The 19,178-nt window shown below is 51.0% G+C and overlaps 1 protein-coding gene across 2 annotated transcripts in view; it reads left to right on the top strand.

The window, feature by feature from the left end:
• The window catches only part of DAAM2 (dishevelled associated activator of morphogenesis 2), a 683,417-nt gene that overhangs the window by 138,770 nt on the left and 525,469 nt on the right, over positions 1–19,178 (top strand). For both annotated transcript variants that reach the window (XM_086925887.1, XM_086925886.1), the window contains exon 2: positions 9,549–9,751. In XM_086925887.1, coding sequence (XP_086782013.1) covers positions 9,575–9,751 — 177 coding nt within the window. In that variant the 5' untranslated portion in view covers positions 9,549–9,574. The remainder of the gene's footprint in view (positions 1–9,548; positions 9,752–19,178) is intronic.

The following is a 19,178-nucleotide window of genomic DNA, read 5'->3' as shown; positions in this document are numbered from 1 at the left end:
TGATGATGGTTCAGTTGATGGAGTAGCCTTGGCAGGCAGCCTCACTGAGCAGCAACAGGTGGACTGCAGACAGGTGTTGCAGGCCCACCGACATTTGTTTTCACTCACACCCAGTCAGACTAACTGGTGCACCCATGAGGTGGACACTGGTGACAATCTGCCTGTGAAGAATAAGATCTACAGGCAACCTGACCATGTCAGGGATTGTATAAAGGCTGAGGTGCAAAAGATGTTGGAGCTTGGAGTGATTGAGCCATCAGAGAGCCCATGGGCTAGCCCAGTGGTCCTTGTGCCAAAACCTCATACCAAAGATGGGAAGAGAGAAATGAGGTTTTGTGTGGACTACAGAGGTCTCAATGCTGTCACTAGGACAGATGCTCATCCCATTCCAAGAGCAGATGAGCTCATTGATAAATTGGCTTCTGCCAAGTTTCTGAGCACATTTGATTTGACAGCTGGCTACTGGCAAATCAGACTAGCTGAAGAGTCAAAAGCCAAAACAGCATTCTCTACCCCTAGTGGACATTATCAATTTGTGGTAATGCCCTTTGGTTTGAAGAATGCACCTGCCACCTTCCAAAGGTTGGTGAATCAAGTCCTTGCTGGGCTGGATGACTTTTGTGCAGCATATCTAGACGATATTGCTGTCTTTAGCTCCACCTGGGAGGATCACCTGATCCACCTGAAGAAGGTTCTGGAGGCCCTGCAAAATGCAGGCCTGACTATCAAGGCTACTAAGTGCCAGATAGGGCAGAGCAAGGTTGTGTACTTGGGCCCCCTAGTAGGTGGGGGTCAAGTTCAACCACTGGAGAGCAAGATCCAGACCATACAGGACTGGGCTCCTCCAACTACCCAGACACAAGTCAGAGCCTTCTTGGGCCTGACTGGGTATTACAGAAAATTTGTAAAGAACTATGGGTCCATTGTGACACCATTGAATGACTTGACATCCAAGAAGATGCCCAAAAAGGTTCAGTGGACAGTTAGCTGTCAAAAGGCATTTGATGACCTGAAGAAGGCCATGTGCTCTGCACCTATCCTGAAGAGTCCTGACTACTCCAAACAGTTCATTGTACAGACAGATGCTTCTGAGTTGGGGGTGGGAGCTGTGCTTTCACAACTTAATCAAGATGGTCAAGACCAGCCCATTGCTTTTATTAGCAGAAGGCTGACCCCCAGGGAGAAACGTTGGTCAGCTATTGAGAGGGAGGCCTTTGCTGTGGTTTGGGCCCTGAAGAAGTTGAGGCCATACTTGTTTGGTACTCACTTCCTAATTCAGACAGACCATAAGCCCCTCTTGTGGCTAAATCAGATGAAGGGTGAAAATCCCAAACTGCTCAGGTGGTCCATTTCCCTACAGGGGATGGACTTTACAGTGGAGCACCGCCCAGGGACTGACCATGGTAATGCAGATGGTCTCTCCAGGTACTTCCACTTAGAACATGAAGACTTATCTGGTCAAGGTTAAGTTTAATGTCCCTGCGTTTGGGGGGGGTTATGTAGGAGAGTAGGGTCTGCTATCCTATGGTCACCCCAATTTTTGCTTTTTGCTTCACTGGTTTTCGACTTACTGAGGCTGTGGGCCTGCTAATCAGACCCCCAGCCTGCTGTTCTCTCTCTAAATTTATAATACATGTGCTATAGGTACATACCACAATTGGAAATGGACTCCTTGTCAGCCCCTGTACCATGCACTATAGGTGCTCAGGGCATAGGTGCCACCAAGGCCTACCAGGGGCTGAAGCATAGCTTTTGCCACCCCTGGCTGGTTCTTAAATTGACACAACTGGCTGATCACTCAGCTGGGGCAAGTGGGTGTAATCACCCCTTGCTTAGATATAGTATACCTATATCTAAACCTATATCTGGACACATATATAGCCTGTAAGCCACTCCTATGGAAGGCCTCATCAATCCTGGAGGCAGAGTGCGTGGTTTTATGTGAGATGGTGCTCTGGCATGAGCTGAGCCTGTCTGCAGCTGTCGGGAACAACTCCCTAAGCTGATCCGGGATAATGCCATACCATATACTCTTAAGCGCCTTATAATCCTCGCGGTTATATAGCAACTTTGGTTTGGCTTTATCAAAACATGTCGTGTAAGGTGTCATACGAATTGGAATACTACCCCCTCGCCAGTTCTGGCGACGGGGGTAGCATTCCACCCTTCTAGAGGGAGAAGACATGTTACTTTACTGAAACGCGGTTGATTTAAAATGAGCCTCAGATCCACAAAATGGATGCCCCTGCCACAGACACGGGTCTGGCCTCCTGCTGCTGACCGAAACCCGGCAGAGGAGGCCTGGACAAAGAGTTTCCTGTCACAGGGCGGTGTCAAACCACCCCAGACAGGAGATAGTGGATTGGAGTAGGGAGGTTTCAAAGAAACCAGACACTGCCTGGGGAGCACAAGGCTGCCCCTTGCATAATCCGGCCAAACCGGTTCTGGGGCCTCCCAGCCCCTGTCCCAGCGCGGCCAGGATCAAAGGAGAGGGGTGTAACCACCCCCTTCCTGGGTCCCACCCATAGGAGGGGACCTAGCAGGATGTCCAACCCCCCAGATTCGAATAAGAGGGGGAGCAGTCCCAATGGAACTCAGATCATCCTGAAGAAACATAAGAAACGAATTCTGGACCCTTCGACTTTCTACACGACGTGAGAAGACTGAAGAATCTCCCTTGTGGTCAAGGAGTGACCACCCTGTGCAAACAGGCACCATCCAGCCCTCGACCCTTGCTTTGTTGCAGTTCCCGCCGGAACTCGAGCGACAGAGATCGACGAGATCAAGCTTGCCTGCCTTCTACCTGCCCGATCCACAGTCCCTGCAGAGCTGAGACTCGTGGAGGCGACCGGAAGCGTGGGGCACGCCATCTTGAAAAGGCCACGAGACGCTGACCGTGCAGCCCACGAGTGATCCTCGAAGCTGTACACCGGGGTTTGAGAAGCCCCAGCCCCGAGCTCCACTTGCACCAAAGCTCACCCCTCCACACTCGACGAGTGCTGCGTGGGGCCCTTCTGCTTGTGTGGGCTCGACGCGTTGGCCCGGTCACTTGCCAGCTGGCTTTTGGCCCCTGTGCCGACGAACCTTGAAATACGACTCGCTTTTCTGGTTGCTCCAGATCTGCACCAGCTCCTGTGAAAAGGAGCCCCCACTCTGACCCTCCTGGTCCGAGTGATAAGCAATCTCCCGGTTCCGCGTGGATTGCTTTTGCCAAGTGCTGTTTGCTGCAATCTTGAAGCCGACGGTGCTGACGGCGAGAGCCTACGTGGGACAGATCGTGACCTGCTCCTGGACGTCGCAGATGCCCCAGAGCCCACGTGACAGCGGAGAGAAGCCTATCGACATCCACCTGATTGCGCCCGACATTGCCTGGTTCCGTCCTGGTTCCACCCTGGTCACTGCTGAGTGACCCAGACTCTGTCCCCTCTGCTTTCAAGTACTTTTCTACTTCGATCCACCCTTGGATCGCACCGGACACTTCTGCTTCACAGCGCCTGCAGCTGCAACAGCTTCAAGCACCAAGAACCTGCGTGTCAGAACCCGACGCCACTTCGACCCTGTGCACCCACGGCCTGTGGGTGAGGTAACATTGCAACGCCGGTGTCTATACACTGGTACACACCTCTAGGGTCTGTGTCTAAAGTTTTGTGTTCCTAGGTTCAGCGGAAGTATCTTTTAATTCACTTTAACTGACTTTTACGCACCATTGACAGTGCATTGGTGCGCGCCGCACTTTCCGTGCTGCACCCGTCTCCTGTGGGCTACTCCCGACTTCATCATTGCTAGTCCTGACTGCTCCCAGCGAATCTCTAGGCCCTAGGCCTAACCATTGTTCGATAAGTGTTACATATACCATTTTTTTAGTATATGGTCTGAGTGGCCACCCGCCCTCATCCATAATTGTGCAACTTTATATGTGTAACAGTGCTTTTGATTTAACGCTTGTGCCCCTTTCCTCATAAAGAGTACTGGGGAGTAATTTAGAAATAAATACATATATTTTTATAATATATACTTGTGTGGTGTCCTTTCATTTGATTACAGGATTGTATGTGGTAAAACAGCTCGCTTAACACGACCTCTTAAGTTAAGCCTTTAAGGCTGCTTAGTCCATGCTACCACTAGGATAGCTTGTCTAACAAGGTTGACTTACAACCAGACATCTTTGGGGTTTGTTTGGACTGATACCAAGTGGTTCCAGAATTGGAAACACTACATATCAGGCCAACTTCTCACAGCAAGGATGAAAAAGACCATATCTGGCTCCAATGGCTCGAAGTTCTGGCCGCATATCCAAGAAGGCCTTGCGACGGCTGGCTGTGGCTCTTGCATAATCCTGCGCAAAGAAAAGATTGGAGCCCATCCATTGCAACCGAGGTGATGCACGTGCCGCTGAGATAACTTTGAGGAGGTCAGTGTATTCTAAGAAGTACATAATGACACCTCTTGGTCGTGAAGAAGGAGAAGAAGTGGAGGGAAGGCGACCCAACCTATGTGCACGCTGAATGTTAAGGACAGTATCCTCAGGTAGATGAAGTAGCTTGGGCAGAAATGATTTGAAGAAGGCAATGGGGTCACTCCCCTCACAATTCTCCGCCAGGCCGTAGATACGAAGATTGTTGCGTCTGTTTCGGTTCTCCAATTCTTCAACTTGCTTTTGAAGAGAGGAAATTTGAGACTGCATGTGTGATACTTTAGAGGAAGACTCTTGGAGAGAAGTTAGAGATTGTTCCACCGTGGTGACTCTGGCATCCATCTGGGACCAGTTGTCAGTAAGAACCTGCAGCGTAGTATTCGTTTCTTCCATGAAGGGTCTAAGGGCACGGATCTCTTCCAATAGTAACTCCATTGAGACAGTTGATGTGGATCCCGTTGGCGATGGAGGATCTTTTTTAAGGCGTTTCGTCGTGATCTTCCCTGGAGGTTGGACGGACCACTCCGTACTGGACTGCGACATTTGAGTGACAAGACCTTGAGAAGCGTCGAGGTGCGCCAATGCAGAGAAGACTTTAGAGTTTTTAAGGAAGACACGACGTGGAGTTTTGGTAGTGCGTTGGAATGCCTTTTTTTCCATAAGAGGGAAGCAGAAAAAAGTTATTGGTGAGGTTCAATAATAGTCACTGCTTATCCAGAGGCGATGAAGAGTGTGCGTTAAAGTCTATATCTGGCAAACTGCGCAGGATGCAGGTGTACCAGGTCGTAAGGAAAATGGATGAAACAGCGACACGTTCGCTAAAGGAAGGAGTTAACGCAGTGATGATGGGAGCGTGAAACCACCATGGGGACGCATGTAGATAATTAGCAGGTTACGGAGCAGAGGAGGTCCATCAAGGAGAGGATATCATGGATGCAGGGGGAACATGAAAGGGAGAGCGTGCAGCAACAATGCTTAAAACTGTCTTGAGTTGTAAATAGCGCCAAACACATGCGCATGAGAGAAGACAGCAGTTTTAGCGAAGAGGCGACTGAAGGGGGAGAATTCCTCAGGGAGAAAAGTTCACTTGCTTAAAATGGCCGCCAATCAGATAAAACGTGAGTAAAACTTCGTTAAAATGCGTTGAAAAGTGATATGTGGCACACACATGCAGCAGTGAAGCAGAGCAGTGGACTGTACCTCGTTAAGAAGAATCAATGATGTGTGGGGCTCCGTGGCAGACTTGAAAGCTTGCGAGGCAGAAGCGTCATACTCCTCGGTGGCAGGAAAACAAAATGGCGGGCGCGACTTTCAGTCAGTCGCGTCCGCTGCAAAAGTCGGCAAAGAGGCAATTCCGCCACTTGAAAGGGACCGCATCTTGAAGCCCCTTGTCGGCGGCGGTCTCCGGTCGATGAAATGTTGCTTTGCAGGTACAGGCAAGGTGATAGAGGCGGCGAAAGCCCTCAGCAACCCGGGGCACTCACATCCGCGCTGCCGTCCTCGTCGGGCGCCAAGCCACGCCCCCTACATCATAGTATCTTAAGAGGCATACCTCGGCCGGTGATTATGTCCTGCAAATTGTATAGCGCACTAATCTCCCATGAGAGTATCCAGGCGCTTGAGCAGCTGTGTAGGCATGTGGTTTCCGTGATGCTATTCGAAGAGCAAGGTCTTCTCTCTCACTCACACAGATATACACTCCTTTTCTGTGCTTCTCTGGCTCGAACTCTCACTCACTCTCTCTCACAGATACATACTTTATGCCTCTCTGTCTCTACCTCCCACCCACTATCCCTCAGACACACATGTTATCTGTATCTCTCGCCCACTCTCTCTTTCAGACACACAAACCCGCTCTCTCTACCTCTCACCCACTCTCTCACACTCTCAGAGACATACACTCTCTCACTATGCCTCAGTCTCTACCTCTCATCCACTCTCTCCCACTCTCAGAGACATACACTCTCTCACTATGTCTCAGTCTCTACCTCTCACCCACTCTCTCACACTCCCAAGAGACATACACTCTCTCACTATGCCTCAGTCTCTACCTCCCACCCACTCTCTCACACTCTCAGAGACATACACTCTCACACTATGCCTCAGTCTCTACCTCTCATCCACTCTCTCCCACTCTCAGAGACATACACTCTCTCACTATGTCTCAGTCTCTACCTCTCACCCACTCTCTCACACTCTCAAGAGACATACACTCTCTCACTATGCCTCAGTCTCTACCTCTCACCCACTCTCTCACACTCTCAGAGACATAGACTCTCTCACTATGCCTCTCTGACTCTACCTCCCACCCACTCTCTCACACTCTGAGACATACACTCTCTCACTATGCCTCAGTCTCTACCTCTCATCCACTCCCTCGCACTCTCAGAGACATACACTCTCTCACTATGTCTCAGTCTCTACCTCTCACCCACTCTCTCACACTCTCAAGAGACATACACTCTCTCACTATGCCTCAGTCTCTACCTCTCACCCACTCTCTCACACTCTCAGAGACATACACTCTCTCACTATGCCTCTCTGACTCTACCTCCCACCCACTCTCTCACACTCTGAGACATACACTCTCTCACTATGCCTCAGTCTCTACCTCTCACCCACTCCCTCGCACTCTCAGAGACATACACTCTCTCACTATGCCTCAGTCTCTACCTCTCATCCACTCTCTCACACTCTCAGAGACATACACTCTCTCACTATGCCTCAGTCTCTACCTCTCACCCACTCTCTCACACTCTCAGAGACATACACTCTCTCACTATGCCTCAGTCTCTACCTCTCACCCACTCTCTCACACTCTCAGAGACATACACTCTCTCACTATGCCTCAGTCTCTACCTCTCATCCACTCTCTCACACTCTCGGGGACATACTCTCTCACTATGCCTCCGTCTCTACCTCTCACCCACTCTCTCACACTCTCAGAGACATACACTCTCTCACTATGCCTCAGTCTCTACCTCCCACCCACTCTCTCACACTCTCAGAGACATACACTCTCTCACTATGCCTCAGTCTCTACCTCTCACCCACTCTCTCACACTCTCAGAGACATACACTCTCTCACTATGCCTCAGTCTCTTCCTCTCATCCACTCTCTCACACTCTCAGAGACATACACTCTCTCACTATGCCTCAGTCTCTACCTCTCACCCACTCTCTCACACTCTCAGAGACATACACTCTCTCACTATGCCTCTCTGTCTCTACCTCTCACCCACTCTCTCCCACTCACAAGAGACATACACTCTCTCACTATGCCTCTCTGTCTCTACCTCTCACCCACTCTCTCCCACTCACAAGAGACATACACTCTCTCACTATGCCTCTCTGTCTCTACCTCTCACCCACTCTCTCCCACTCACAAGAGACATACACTCTCTCACTATGCCTCTCTGTCTCTACCTCCCACCCACTCTCTCACACTCTCATAAACATACACTCTCTCACTATGCCTCAGTCTCTACCTCTCACCCACTCTCTCACACTCTCAGAGACATACACTCTCTCACTATGCCTCAGTCTCTACCTCTCACCCACTCTCTCACACTCTCAGAGACATACACTCGCTCACTATGCCTCAGTCTCTAACTCTCACCCACTCTCTCACACTCTCCGAGATATACACTCTCTCATTATGCCTCAGTCTCTACCTCTCACCCACTCTCTCACACTCTCAGAGACATACACTCGCTCACTATGCCTCAGTCTCTAACTCTCACCCACTCTCTCACACCCTCAGAGACATACACTCTCTCACTATGCCTCAGTCTCTACCTCTCATCCACTATTTCAGACACACACTCTCTCTCTACCTCTCACCCACTCTCTCACACTCTGAGACATACACTCTCTCACTATGCCTCAGTCTCTACCTCTCACCCACTCTCTCACACTCTCAGAGACATACACTCGCTCACTATGCCTCAGTCTCTAACTCTCACCCACTCTCTCACACTCTCAGAGACATACACTCTCTCACTATGCCTCAGTCTCTACCTCTCACCCACTCTCTCACACTCTCAGAGACATACACTCGCTCACTATGCCTCAGTCTCTAACTCTCACCCACTCTCTCACACCCTCAAGAGACATACACTCTCACTATGCCTCAGTCTCTACCTCTCACCCACTCTCTCACACCCTCAAGAGACATACACTCTCACTATGCCTCAGTCTCTACCTCTCACCCACCCACTCACTATGCCTCAGTCTCTACCTCTCATCCACTCTTTCAGACACACACTCTCTCTCTACCTCTCACCCACTCTCTCACACCCTCAAGAGACATACACTCTCACTATGCCTCAGTCTCTACCTCTCACCCACTCTCTCACACTCTCAAGAGACATACACTCTCTCACTATGCCTCAGTCTCTACCTCTCACCCAGTCTCTCACACTCTCAAATCTTACCAATGCCGTCTCAGCCTTTCATCCTGCTTCGACACAGCTTCAAATCCCACCAGTGTCGTCTCAGCCTTTCATCCTGCGTCGGCACAGCTTCAAATTCCACCAATGCCATCTCAGCTTTTCATCATGCGTCCGTGCAGCTTCAAATCCCACCAGTGCCGGCTCAGCCTCTCATCCTGCGCCGGTGATTAAACGAGGAATACATCTCCTGGGAAGCAGTACCGGTTCTGTTAGGAACTTTACAAACATGCCTAAACACCACCCAGTGAAAGCTGTGCTCAACAGAGCACTGTCTTAATGTTCTATTTTTATCCGATATCACATTTCAGTAAAATCATAATGCTGCTGCTAACTCGACGCTGCAGCAAGAAACCGACTCAGTGATTCAGAAATATTTGCTCTGACTTGCAAACCTTAAGGGTTCTTTTTTATTTACTTTATTTAAGTGCAGAAATTATGTAATTTTTTTGTTACAAAGGAGTCTGTTTAAAAAAATGAAATCTGCCTTCAAAAATGTGTACTTTGGTAACCTATATCTTTCTAATTCAACGATGACGTGAATGACAGTCTTAAACTGAAAATGTACTTTTAACATATTATTGCAGCTTCCAATTGTTTAAATTAAAAAATGTATATTATAAAAAGTTAAATAATGTCATTCAAATGTCTATTTCTTAGCATTTCTCTTTTTTTCTCCATAGATCATGATCTGTAGATAGCAGCACAGATGACGACCATGGCTCCCCGCAAAAGGAGTCGCCATGCCTTGGGGTTCCTCTGCTGCTTTGGGGGCAGCGAACACCCCGAGATCAACCTCAGGGACAACAACCCCCTGCAATTCCTGGAGTTCTCTCTGCCCATCCCGCCCACGGAAGAACTCAACGCCAGGTTCGCCGAGCTCGTGGTGAGTCTAATCACTCAATCAATCAGCGCGCTACTCACCCGTGAGGGTCTCAAGGCGCTGAGGGAGTGGGGATTCGCCGATCCGATAAGCCGAAGAGCCAGGTCTTGAGGGTCTTCCTGAAGGTGTTCGGGGAGGGGGCGCATCTGATGTCTGCCGGGAGCTCGTTCCAGGTTTTTGCCACAATGTGAGAGAAGGATCTTTCCCCTGCACTAGCTCTGTGGATGCGAGGGTTTCGACCAGTGCAAGGATGGAAGATCGGAGGTTTCTTTTGGGAATGTGGAAATTAATTCTGTTGTTGAGGTATTTGGGTCCGGTGTTGAGTAGGCATTTGTAGGCGTGTTTAAGGACTTTGAAGGTGGCTCTTTTCTCCTCTGGGAGCCAGTGGAGTCTTCGTAGGTGTTGGCTGATGTGTTCTTGCCAGGGGATGCCTAGGACGAGTCTGGCGACGGTATTCTTTATCGTCTGGAGTTTTCGGAGTAGGGACTTGTTTATGCCGGCGTAAGGTGGCGTGAAACAAGAGCTCCCCACTGCCTTCCTACCTGTGTGTGGTGGCTCAGAACAGCTCTGATGTTTCGTGTCCTCTGTGTGGTGGCTCAGAACAGCTCTGATGTTCAGTGTCCTCTGTGTGGTGGCTCAGAACAGCTCTGATGTTCAGTGTCCTATGTGTGGTGGCTCAGAACAGCTCTGATGTTTCGTGTCCTCTGTGTGGTGGCTCAGAACAGCTCTGATGTTTAGTGTCCTATGTGTGGTGGCTCAGAACAGCTCTGATGTTTAGTGTCCTATGTGTGGTGGCTCAGAACAGCTCTGATGTTCAGTGTCCTCTGTGTGGTGGCTCAGAACAGCTCTGATGTTTCGTGTCCTCTGTGTGGTGGCTCAGAACAGCTCTGATGTTTAGTGTCCTATGTGTGGTGGCTCAGAACAGCTCTGATGTTTAGTGTCCTATGTGTGGTGGCTCAGAACAGCTCTGATGTTCAGTGTCCTCTATGTGGTGGCTCAGAACAGCTCTGATGTTTCGTGTCCTCTGTGTGGTGGCTCAGAACAGCTCTGATGTTTAGTGTCCTATGTGTGGTGGCTCAGAACAGCTCTGATGTTTAGTGTCCTATGTGTGGTGGCTCAGAACAGCTCTGATGTTCAGTGTCCTCTGTGTGGTGGCTCAGAACAGCTCTGATGTTTCGTGTCCTCTGTGTGGTGGCTCAGAGCAGCTCTGATGTTTAGTGTCCTATGTGTGGTGGCTCAGAACAGCTCTAATGTTCAGTGTCCTCTGTGTGGTGGCTCAGAACAGCTCTGATGTTCAGTGTCCTCTGTGTGGTGGCTCAGAACAGCTCTGATGTTTCGTGTCCTCTGTGTGGTGGCTCAGAACAGCTCTGATGTTTAGTGTCCTATGTGTGGTGGCTCAGAACAGCTCTGATGTTCAGTGTCCTCTGTGTGGTGGCTCAGAACAGCTCTGATGTTCAGTGTCCTCTGTGTGGTGGCTCAGAACAGCTCTGATGTTTCGTGTCCTCTGTGTGGTGGCTCAGAACAGCTCTGATGTTCAGTGTCCTCTGTGTGGTGGCTCAGAACAGCTCTGATGTTAGTGTCCTCTGTGTGGTGGCTCAGAACAGCTTTGATGTTCAGTGTCCTCTGTGTGGTGGCCCAGAACAGCTCTGGTGTTCAGTGTCCTCTGTGTGGTGGCTCAGAACAGCTCTGATGTTTCGTGTCCTCTGTGTGGTGGCTCAGAACAGCTCTGATATTCAGTGTCCTCTGTGTGGTGGCTCAGAACAGCTCTGATGTTAGTGTCCTCTCTGTGGTGGCTCAGAACAGCTCTGATGTTCAGTGTCCTCTGTGTGGAGGCTCAGAACAGCTCTGATGTTCAGTGTCCTCTGTGTGGTGGCCCAGAACAGCTCTGATGTTTCGTGTCCTCTGTGTTGTGGCTCAGAACAGCTCCGATGTTCATTGTCCTCTGCGTGGAGGCTCAGAACAGCTCTGATGTTCAGTGTCCTCTGTGTGTTGGCCCAGAACAGCTCTGATGTTCAGTGTCCTATGTGTGGTGGCTCAGAACAGCTCTGGTGTTCAGTGTCCTCTGTGTGGTGGCTCAGAACAGCTCTGATGTTCAGTGTCCTCTGTGTGGAGGCTCAGAACAGGTCTGATGTTCAGTGTCCTCTGTGTGGTGGCCCAGAACAGCTCTGATGTTTCGTGTCCTCTGTGTGGTGGCTCAGAACAGCTCTGATGTTTCGTGTCCTCTGTGTGGTGGCTCAGAACAGCTCTGATGTTCAGTGTCCTCTGTGTGGTGGCTCAGAACAGCTCTGATGTTCAGTGTCCTCTGTGTGGTGGCCCAGAACAGCTCTGATGTTTCGTGTCCTCTGCGTGGTGGCTCAGAACAGCTCTGGTGTTTAGTGTCCTCTGTGTGGTGGCTCAGAACAGCTCTGATGTTCAGTGTCCTCTGTGTGGTGGCCCAGAACAGCTCTGATGCTCAGTGTCCTCTGTGTGGTGGCTCAGAACAGCTCTGATGTTTCGTGTCCTCTGTGTGGTGGCTCAGTACAGCTCTGATGTTTCGTGTCCTCTGTGTGGTGGCTCAGAACAGCTCTGATGTTCAGTGTCCTACGTGTGGTGGCCAAGAATAGCTCTGATGTTTAGTGTCCTCTCTGTGGTGGCCAAGAACAGCTCTGATCTTTAGTGTCCTCTGTGTGGTGGCTCAGAACAGCTCTGATGTTCAGTGTCCTCTGTGTGGAGGCTCAGAACAGCTCTGGTGTTCAGTGTCCTCTGTGTGGTGGCTCAGAACAGCTCTGATGTTCAGTGTCCTCTGTGTGGTGGCTCAGAACAGCTCTGATGTTCAGTGTCCTCTGTGTGGTGGCTCAGAACAGCTCTGATGTTTCGTGTCCTCTGTGTGGTGGCTCAGAACAGCTCTGATGTTTCGTGTCCTCTGTGTGGTGGCTCAGAACAGCTCTGATGTTTCGTGTCCTCTGTGTGGTGGCTCAGAACAGCTCTGATGTTCAGTGTCCTATGTGTGGTGGCTCAGAACAGCTGTGATGTTCAGTGTCCTCTGTGTGGTGGCTCAGAACAGCTCTGATGTTTCGTGTCCTCTGTGTGGTGGCTCAGAACAGCTCTGATGTTCAGTGTCCTCTGTGTGGTGGCTCAGAACAGCTCTGATGTTCAGTGTCCTATGTGTGGTGGCTTAGAACAGCTCTGATGTTCAGTGTCCTCTGTGTGGTGGCTCGGAACAGCTCTGATGTTCAGTGTCCTATGTGTGGTGGCTCAGAACACCTCTGGTGTTCAGTGTCCTCTGTGTGGTGGCTCAGAACAGCTCTGATGTTCAGTGTCCTCTGTGTGGAGGCTCAGACCAGCTCTGATGTTCAGTGTCCTCTGTGTGGTGGCCCAGAACAGCTCTGATGTTTCGTGTCCTCTGTGTGGTGGCTCAGAACAGCTCTGATGTTTCGTGTCCTCTGTGTGGTGGCTCAGAACAGCTCTGGTGTTCAGTGTCCTCTGTGTGGTGGCTCAGAACAGCTCTGATGTTCAGTGTCCTCTGTGTGGAGGCTCAGACCAGCTCTGATGTTCAGTGTCCTCTGTGTGGTGGCCCAGAACAGCTCTGATGTTTCGTGTCCTCTGTGTGGTGGCTCAGAACAGCTCTGATGTTTCGTGTCCTCTGTGTGGTGGCTCAGAACAGCTCTGATGTTCAGTGTCCTACGTGTGGTGGCTCAGAACAGCTCTGATGTTCAGTGTCCTACGTGTGGTGGCCAAGAATAGCTCTGATGTTTAGTGTCCTCTGTGTGGTGGCCAAGAACAGCTCTGATCTTTAGTGTCCTCTGTGTGGTGGCTCAGAACAGCTCTGATGTTCAGTGTCCTCTGTGTGGAGGCTCAGAACAGCTCTGGTGTTCAGTGTCCTCTGTGTGGTGGCTCAGAACAGCTCTGATGTTCAGTGTCCTCTGTGTGGTGGCTCAGAACAGCTCTGATGTTCAGTGTCCTCTGTGTGGTGGCTCAGAACAGCTCTGATGTTTCGTGTCCTCTGTGTGGTGGCTCAGAACAGCTCTGATGTTTCGTGTCCTCTGTGTGGTGGCTCAGAACAGCTCTGATGTTTCGTGTCCTCTGTGTGGTGGCTCAGAACAGCTCTGATGTTCAGTGTCCTCTGTGTGGTGGCTCAGAACAGCTCTGATGTTTCGTGTCCTCTGTGTGGTGGCTCAGAACAGCTCTGATGTTTCGTGTCCTCTGTGTGGTGGCTCAGAACAGCTCTGATGGTCAGTGTCCTATGTGTGGTGGCTCAGAACAGCTCTGATGTTCAGTGTCCTCTGTGTGGTGGCTCAGAACAGCTCTGATGTTCAGTGTCCTCTGTGTGGTGGCTCAGAACAGCTCTGATGTTTCGTGTCCTCTGTGTGGTGGCTCAGAACAGCTCTGATGTTTCGTGTCCTCTGTGTGGTGGCTCAGAACAGCTCTGATGTTCAGTGTCCTATGTGTGGTGGCTCAGAACAGCTCTGATGTTCAGTGTCCTCTGTGTGGTGGCTCAGAACAGCTCTGATGTTTCGTGTCCTCTGTGTGGTGGCTCAGAACAGCTCTGATGTTCAGTGTCCTCTGTGTGGTGGCTCAGAACAGCTCTGATGTTCAGTGTCCTATGTGTGGTGGCTTAGAACAGCTCTGATGTTCAGTGTCCTCTGTGTGGTGGCTCAGAACAGCTCTGATGTTCAGTGTCCCATGTGTGGTGGCTCAGAACATCTCTGGTGTTCAGTGTCCTCTGTGTGGTGGCTCAGAACAGCTCTGATGTTCAGTGTCCTCTGTGTGGAGGCTCAGACCAGCTCTGATGTTCAGTGTCCTCTGTGTGGTGGCCCAGAACAGCTCTGATGTTTCGTGTCCTCTGTGTGGTGGCTCAGAACAGCTCTGATGTTTCGTGTCCTCTGTGTGGTGGCTCAGAACAGCTCTGATGTTTCGTGTCCTCTGTGTGGTGGCTCAGAACAGCTCTGATGTTCAGTGTCCTCTGTGTGGTGGCTCAGAACAGCTCTGATGTTCAGTGTCCTATGTGTGGTGGCTCAGAACAGCTCTGATGTTCAGTGTCCTCTGTGTGGTGGCTCAGAATATCTCTGATGTTTCGTGTCCTCTGTGTGGTGGCTCAGAACAGCTCTGATGTTCAGTGTTCTCTGTGTGGTGGCTCAGAACAGCTCTGATGTTCAGTGTCCTATGTGTGGTGGCTCAGAACAGCTCTGATGTTCAGTGTCCTCTGTGTGGTGGCTCAGAACAGCTCTGATGTTCAGTGTCCTATGTGTGGTGGCTCAGAACAGCTCTGGTGTTCAGTGTCCTCTGTGTGGTGGCTCAGAACAGCTCTGATGTTCAGCGTCCTCTGTGTGGAGGCTCAGACCAGCTGTGATGTTCAGTGTCCTCTGTGTGGTGGCCCAGAACAGCTCTGATGTTTCGTGTCCTCTGTGTGGAGGCTCAGAACAGCTCTGATGTTCAGTGTCCTCTGTGTGGTGGCTCAGAACAGCTCTGATGTTCCGTGTCCTCTGTGTGGTGGCCAAGAACAGCTCTGATGTTCAGTGTCCTCTGTGTGGTGGCTCAGAACGGCTCTGGTGTTTCGTGTCCTCTATGTGGTGGCTCAGAACAGCTCTGGTGTTCAGTGTCCTCTGTATGGTGGCTCAGAACAGCTCTGATGTTCAGTGTCCTCTGTGTGGTGGCTCAGAACAGCTCTGATGTTCAGTGTCCTATGTGTGGTGGCTCAGAACAGCTCTGATGTTCAGTGTCCTCTGTGTGGTGGCTCAGAACAGCTCTGATGTTTCGTGTCCTCTGTGTGGTGGCTCAGAACAGCTCTGATGTTTAGTGTCCTCTGTGTGGTGGCTCAGAACAGCTCTGATGTTCAGTGTCCTATGTGTGGTGGCTCAAAACAGCTCTGATGTTCAGTGTCCTCTGTGTGGTGGCTCAGAACAGCTCTGATGTTCAGTGTCCTATGTGTGGTGGCTCAGAACAGCTCTGGTGTTCAGTGTCCTCTGTGTGGTGGCTCAGAACAGCTCTGATGTTCAGTGTCCTCTGTGTGGAGGCTCAGACCAGCTCTGATGTTCAGTGTCCTCTGTGTGGTGGCCCAGAACAGCTCTGATGTTTCGTGTCCTCTGTGTGGTGGCTCAGAACAGCTCTGATGTTTCGTGTCCTCTGTGTGGTGGCTCAGAACAGCTCTGATGTCCAGTGTCCTCTGTGTGGTGGCCCAGAACAGCTCTGATGTTTCGTGTCCTCTGTGTGGTGGCTCAGAACAGCTCTGATGTTTCGTGTCCTCTGTGTAGTGGCTCAGAACAGCTCTGATGTTCAGTGTCCTCTGTGTTGTGGCTCAGAACAGCTCTGATGTACAGTGTCCTCTGTGTGGAGGCCCAGAACAGCTCTGATGTTCAGTGTCCTTTGTGTGGTGGCTCAGAACAGCTCTGGTGTTCAGTGTCCTCTGTGTGGTGGCTCAGAACAGCTCTGATGTTCAGTGTCCTCTGTGTGGTGGCTCAAACCAGCTCTGATGTTCCGTGTCCTCTGTGTGGTGGCCAAGAACAGCTCTGATGTTCAGTGGCCTCTGTGTGGTGGCTCAGAACGGCTCTGGTGTTTCGTGTCCTCTGTGTGGTGGCTCAGAACAGCTCTGGTGTTCAGTGTCCTCTGTGTGGTGGCTCAGAACAGCTCTTATGTTCATTGTCCTATGTGTGGTGGCTCAGAACAGCTCTGATGTTTAGTGTCCTCTGTGTGGAGGCTCAGAACAGCTCTGATGTTAGTGTCCTCTGTGTGGTGGCTCAGAACAGCTCTGCTGTTTCGTGTCCTCTGTATGGTGGCCAAGAACAGCTCTGGTGTTCAGTGTCCTCTGTGTGGTGGCTCAGAACAGCTCTGGTGTTCAGTGTCCTCTGTGTGGTGGCTCAGAACAGCTCTGATGTTTAGTGTTCTCTGTGTGGAGGCTCAGAACAGCTCTGGTGTTTCGTGTTCTCTGTGTGGTGGCCAAGAACAGCTCTGATGTTCAGTGTCCTCTGTGTGGTGGCTCAGAACAGCTCTGGTGTTTCGTGTCCTCTGTGTGGTGGCCAAGAACAGCTCTGGTGTTCAGTGTCCTCTGTGTGGTGGCTCAGAACAGCTCTGGTGTTTAGTGTCCTCTGTGTGGTGGCTCAGAACAGCTCTGATGTTTAGTGTCCTCTGTGTGGAGGCTCAGAACAGCTCTGATGTCCAGTGTCCTATGTGTGGTGGCTCAGAACAGCTCTGGTGTTCAGTATCCTCTCTGTGGTGGCTCAGAACAGCTCTGATCTTTAGTGTCCTCTGTGTGGTGGCTCAGAACAGCTCTGATGTTTCGTGTCCTCTGTGTGGTGGCTCAGAACAGCTCTGATGTTCAGTGTCCTCTGTGTGGTGGCTCAGAACAGCTCTGATGTTCAGTGTCCTCTGTGTGGTGGCCCAGAACAGCTCTGATGTTCAGTGTCCTCTGTGTGGTGGCTCAGAACAGCTCTGATGTACAGTGTCCTCTGTGTGGTGGCTCAGAACAGCTCTGATGTTCAGTGTCCTCTGTGTGGTGGCCCAGAACAGCTCTGATGTTCAGTGTCCTATGTGTGGTGGCTCAGAACAGCTCTGGTGTTCAGTGTCCTCTGTGTGGTGGCTCAGAACAGCTCTGACGTTCAGTGTCCTCTGTGTGGTGGCTCAGAACAGCTCTGATGTTCCGTGTCCTCTGTGTGGTGGCCAAGAACAGCTCTGATGTTCAGTGTCCTCTGTGTGGTGGCTCAGAACAGCTCTGGTGTTTCGTGTCCTCTGTGTGGTGGCTCAGAACAGCTCTGGTGTTCAGTGTCCTCTGTGTGGTGGCTCAGAACAGCTCTGGTGTTTCGTGTCCTCTGTGTGGTGGCTCAGAACAGCTCTGATGTCCAGTGTCCTCTGTGTGGTGGCCCAGAACAGCTCTGATGTTTCGTGTCCTCTGTGTGGTGGCTCAGAACAGCTCTGATGTTTCGTGTCCTCTGTGTAGTGGCTCAGAACAGCTCTGATGTTCAGTGTCCTCTGTGTTGTGGCTCAGAACAGCTCTGATGTACAGTGTCCTCTGTGTGGAGGCCCAGAACAGCTCTGATGTTCAGTGTCCTTTGTGTGGTGGCTCAGAACAGCTCTGGTGTTCAGTGTCCTCTGTGTGGTGGCTCAGAACAGCTCTGATGTTCAGTGTCCTCTGTGTGGTGGCTCAGAACAGCTCTGATGTTCCGTGTCCTCTGTGTGGTGGCCAAGAACAGCTCTGATGTTCAGTGTCCTCTGTGTGGTGGCTCAGAACGGCTCTGGTGTTTCGTGTCCTCTGTGTGGTGGCTCAGAACAGCTCTGGTGTTCAGTGTCCTCTGTGTGGTGGCTCAGAACAGCTCTGATGTTCATTGTCCTATGTGTGGTGGCTCAGAACAGCTCTGATGTTTAGTGTCCTCTGTGTGGAGGCTCAGAACAGCTCTGATGTTAGTGTCCTCTGTGTGGTGGCTCAGAACAGCTCTGGTGTTTCGTGTCCTCTGTGTGGTGGCCAAGAACAGCTCTGGTGTTCAGTGTCCTCTGTGTGGTGGCTCAGAACAGCTCTGGTGTTCAGTGTCCTCTGTGTGGTGGCTCAGAACAGCTCTGATGTTTAGTGTCCTCTGTGTGGAGGCTCAGAACAGCTCTGGTGTTTCGTGTCCTCTGTGTGGTGGCCAAGAACAGCTCTGATGTTCAGTGTCGTCTGTGTGGTGGCTCAGAACAGCTCTGGTGTTTCGTGTCCTCTGTGTGGTGGCCAAGAACAGCTCTGGTGTTCAGTGTCCTCTGTGTGGTCGCTCAGAACAGCTCTGGTGTTTAGTGTCCTCTGTGTGGTGGCTCAGAACAGCTCTGGTGTTCAGTATCCTCTCTGTGGTGGCTCAGAACAGCTCTGATCTTTAGTGTCCTCTGTGTGGTGGCTCAGAACAGCTCTGATGTTTTGTGTCCTCTGTGTGGTGGCTCAGAACAGCTCTGATGTTCAGTGTCCTCTGTGTGGTGGCCCAGAACAGCTCTGATGTTCAGTGTCCTCTGTGTGGTGGCTCAGAACAGCTCTGATGTACACTGTCCTCTGTGTGGTGGCTCAGAACAGCTCTGATGTTCAGTGTCCTCTGTATGGTGGCCCAGAACAGCTCTGATGTTCAGTGTCCTATATGTGGTGGCTCAGAACAGCTCTGGTGTTCAGTGTCCTCTGTGTGGTGGCTCAGAACAGCTCTGATGTTCAGTGTCCTCTGTGTGGTGGCTCAGAACAGCTCTGATGATCCGTGTCCTCTGTGTGGTGGCCAAGAACAGCTCTGATGTACAGTGTCCTCTGTGTGGTGGCTCAGAACAGCTCTGGTGTTTCGTGTCCTCTGTGTGGTGGCTCAGAACAGCTCTGGTGTTCAGTGTCCTCTGTGTGGTGGCTCAGAACAGCTCTGATGTTCAGTGTCCTCTGTGTGGTGGCTCAGAACAGCTCTGATGTTTAGTGTCCTCTGTGTGGTGGCTCAGAACAGCTCTGATGTTTAGTGTCCTCTGTGTGCTG

This window comes from Lissotriton vulgaris, chromosome 6, assembly GCF_964263255.1.
Source record: "Lissotriton vulgaris chromosome 6, aLisVul1.2, whole genome shotgun sequence".
Lineage (NCBI taxonomy): Eukaryota > Metazoa > Chordata > Amphibia > Caudata > Salamandridae > Lissotriton > Lissotriton vulgaris.
Note: the sequence above shows the minus strand (reverse complement) of the source record. Positions and strands in the feature narration are given on the sequence as shown.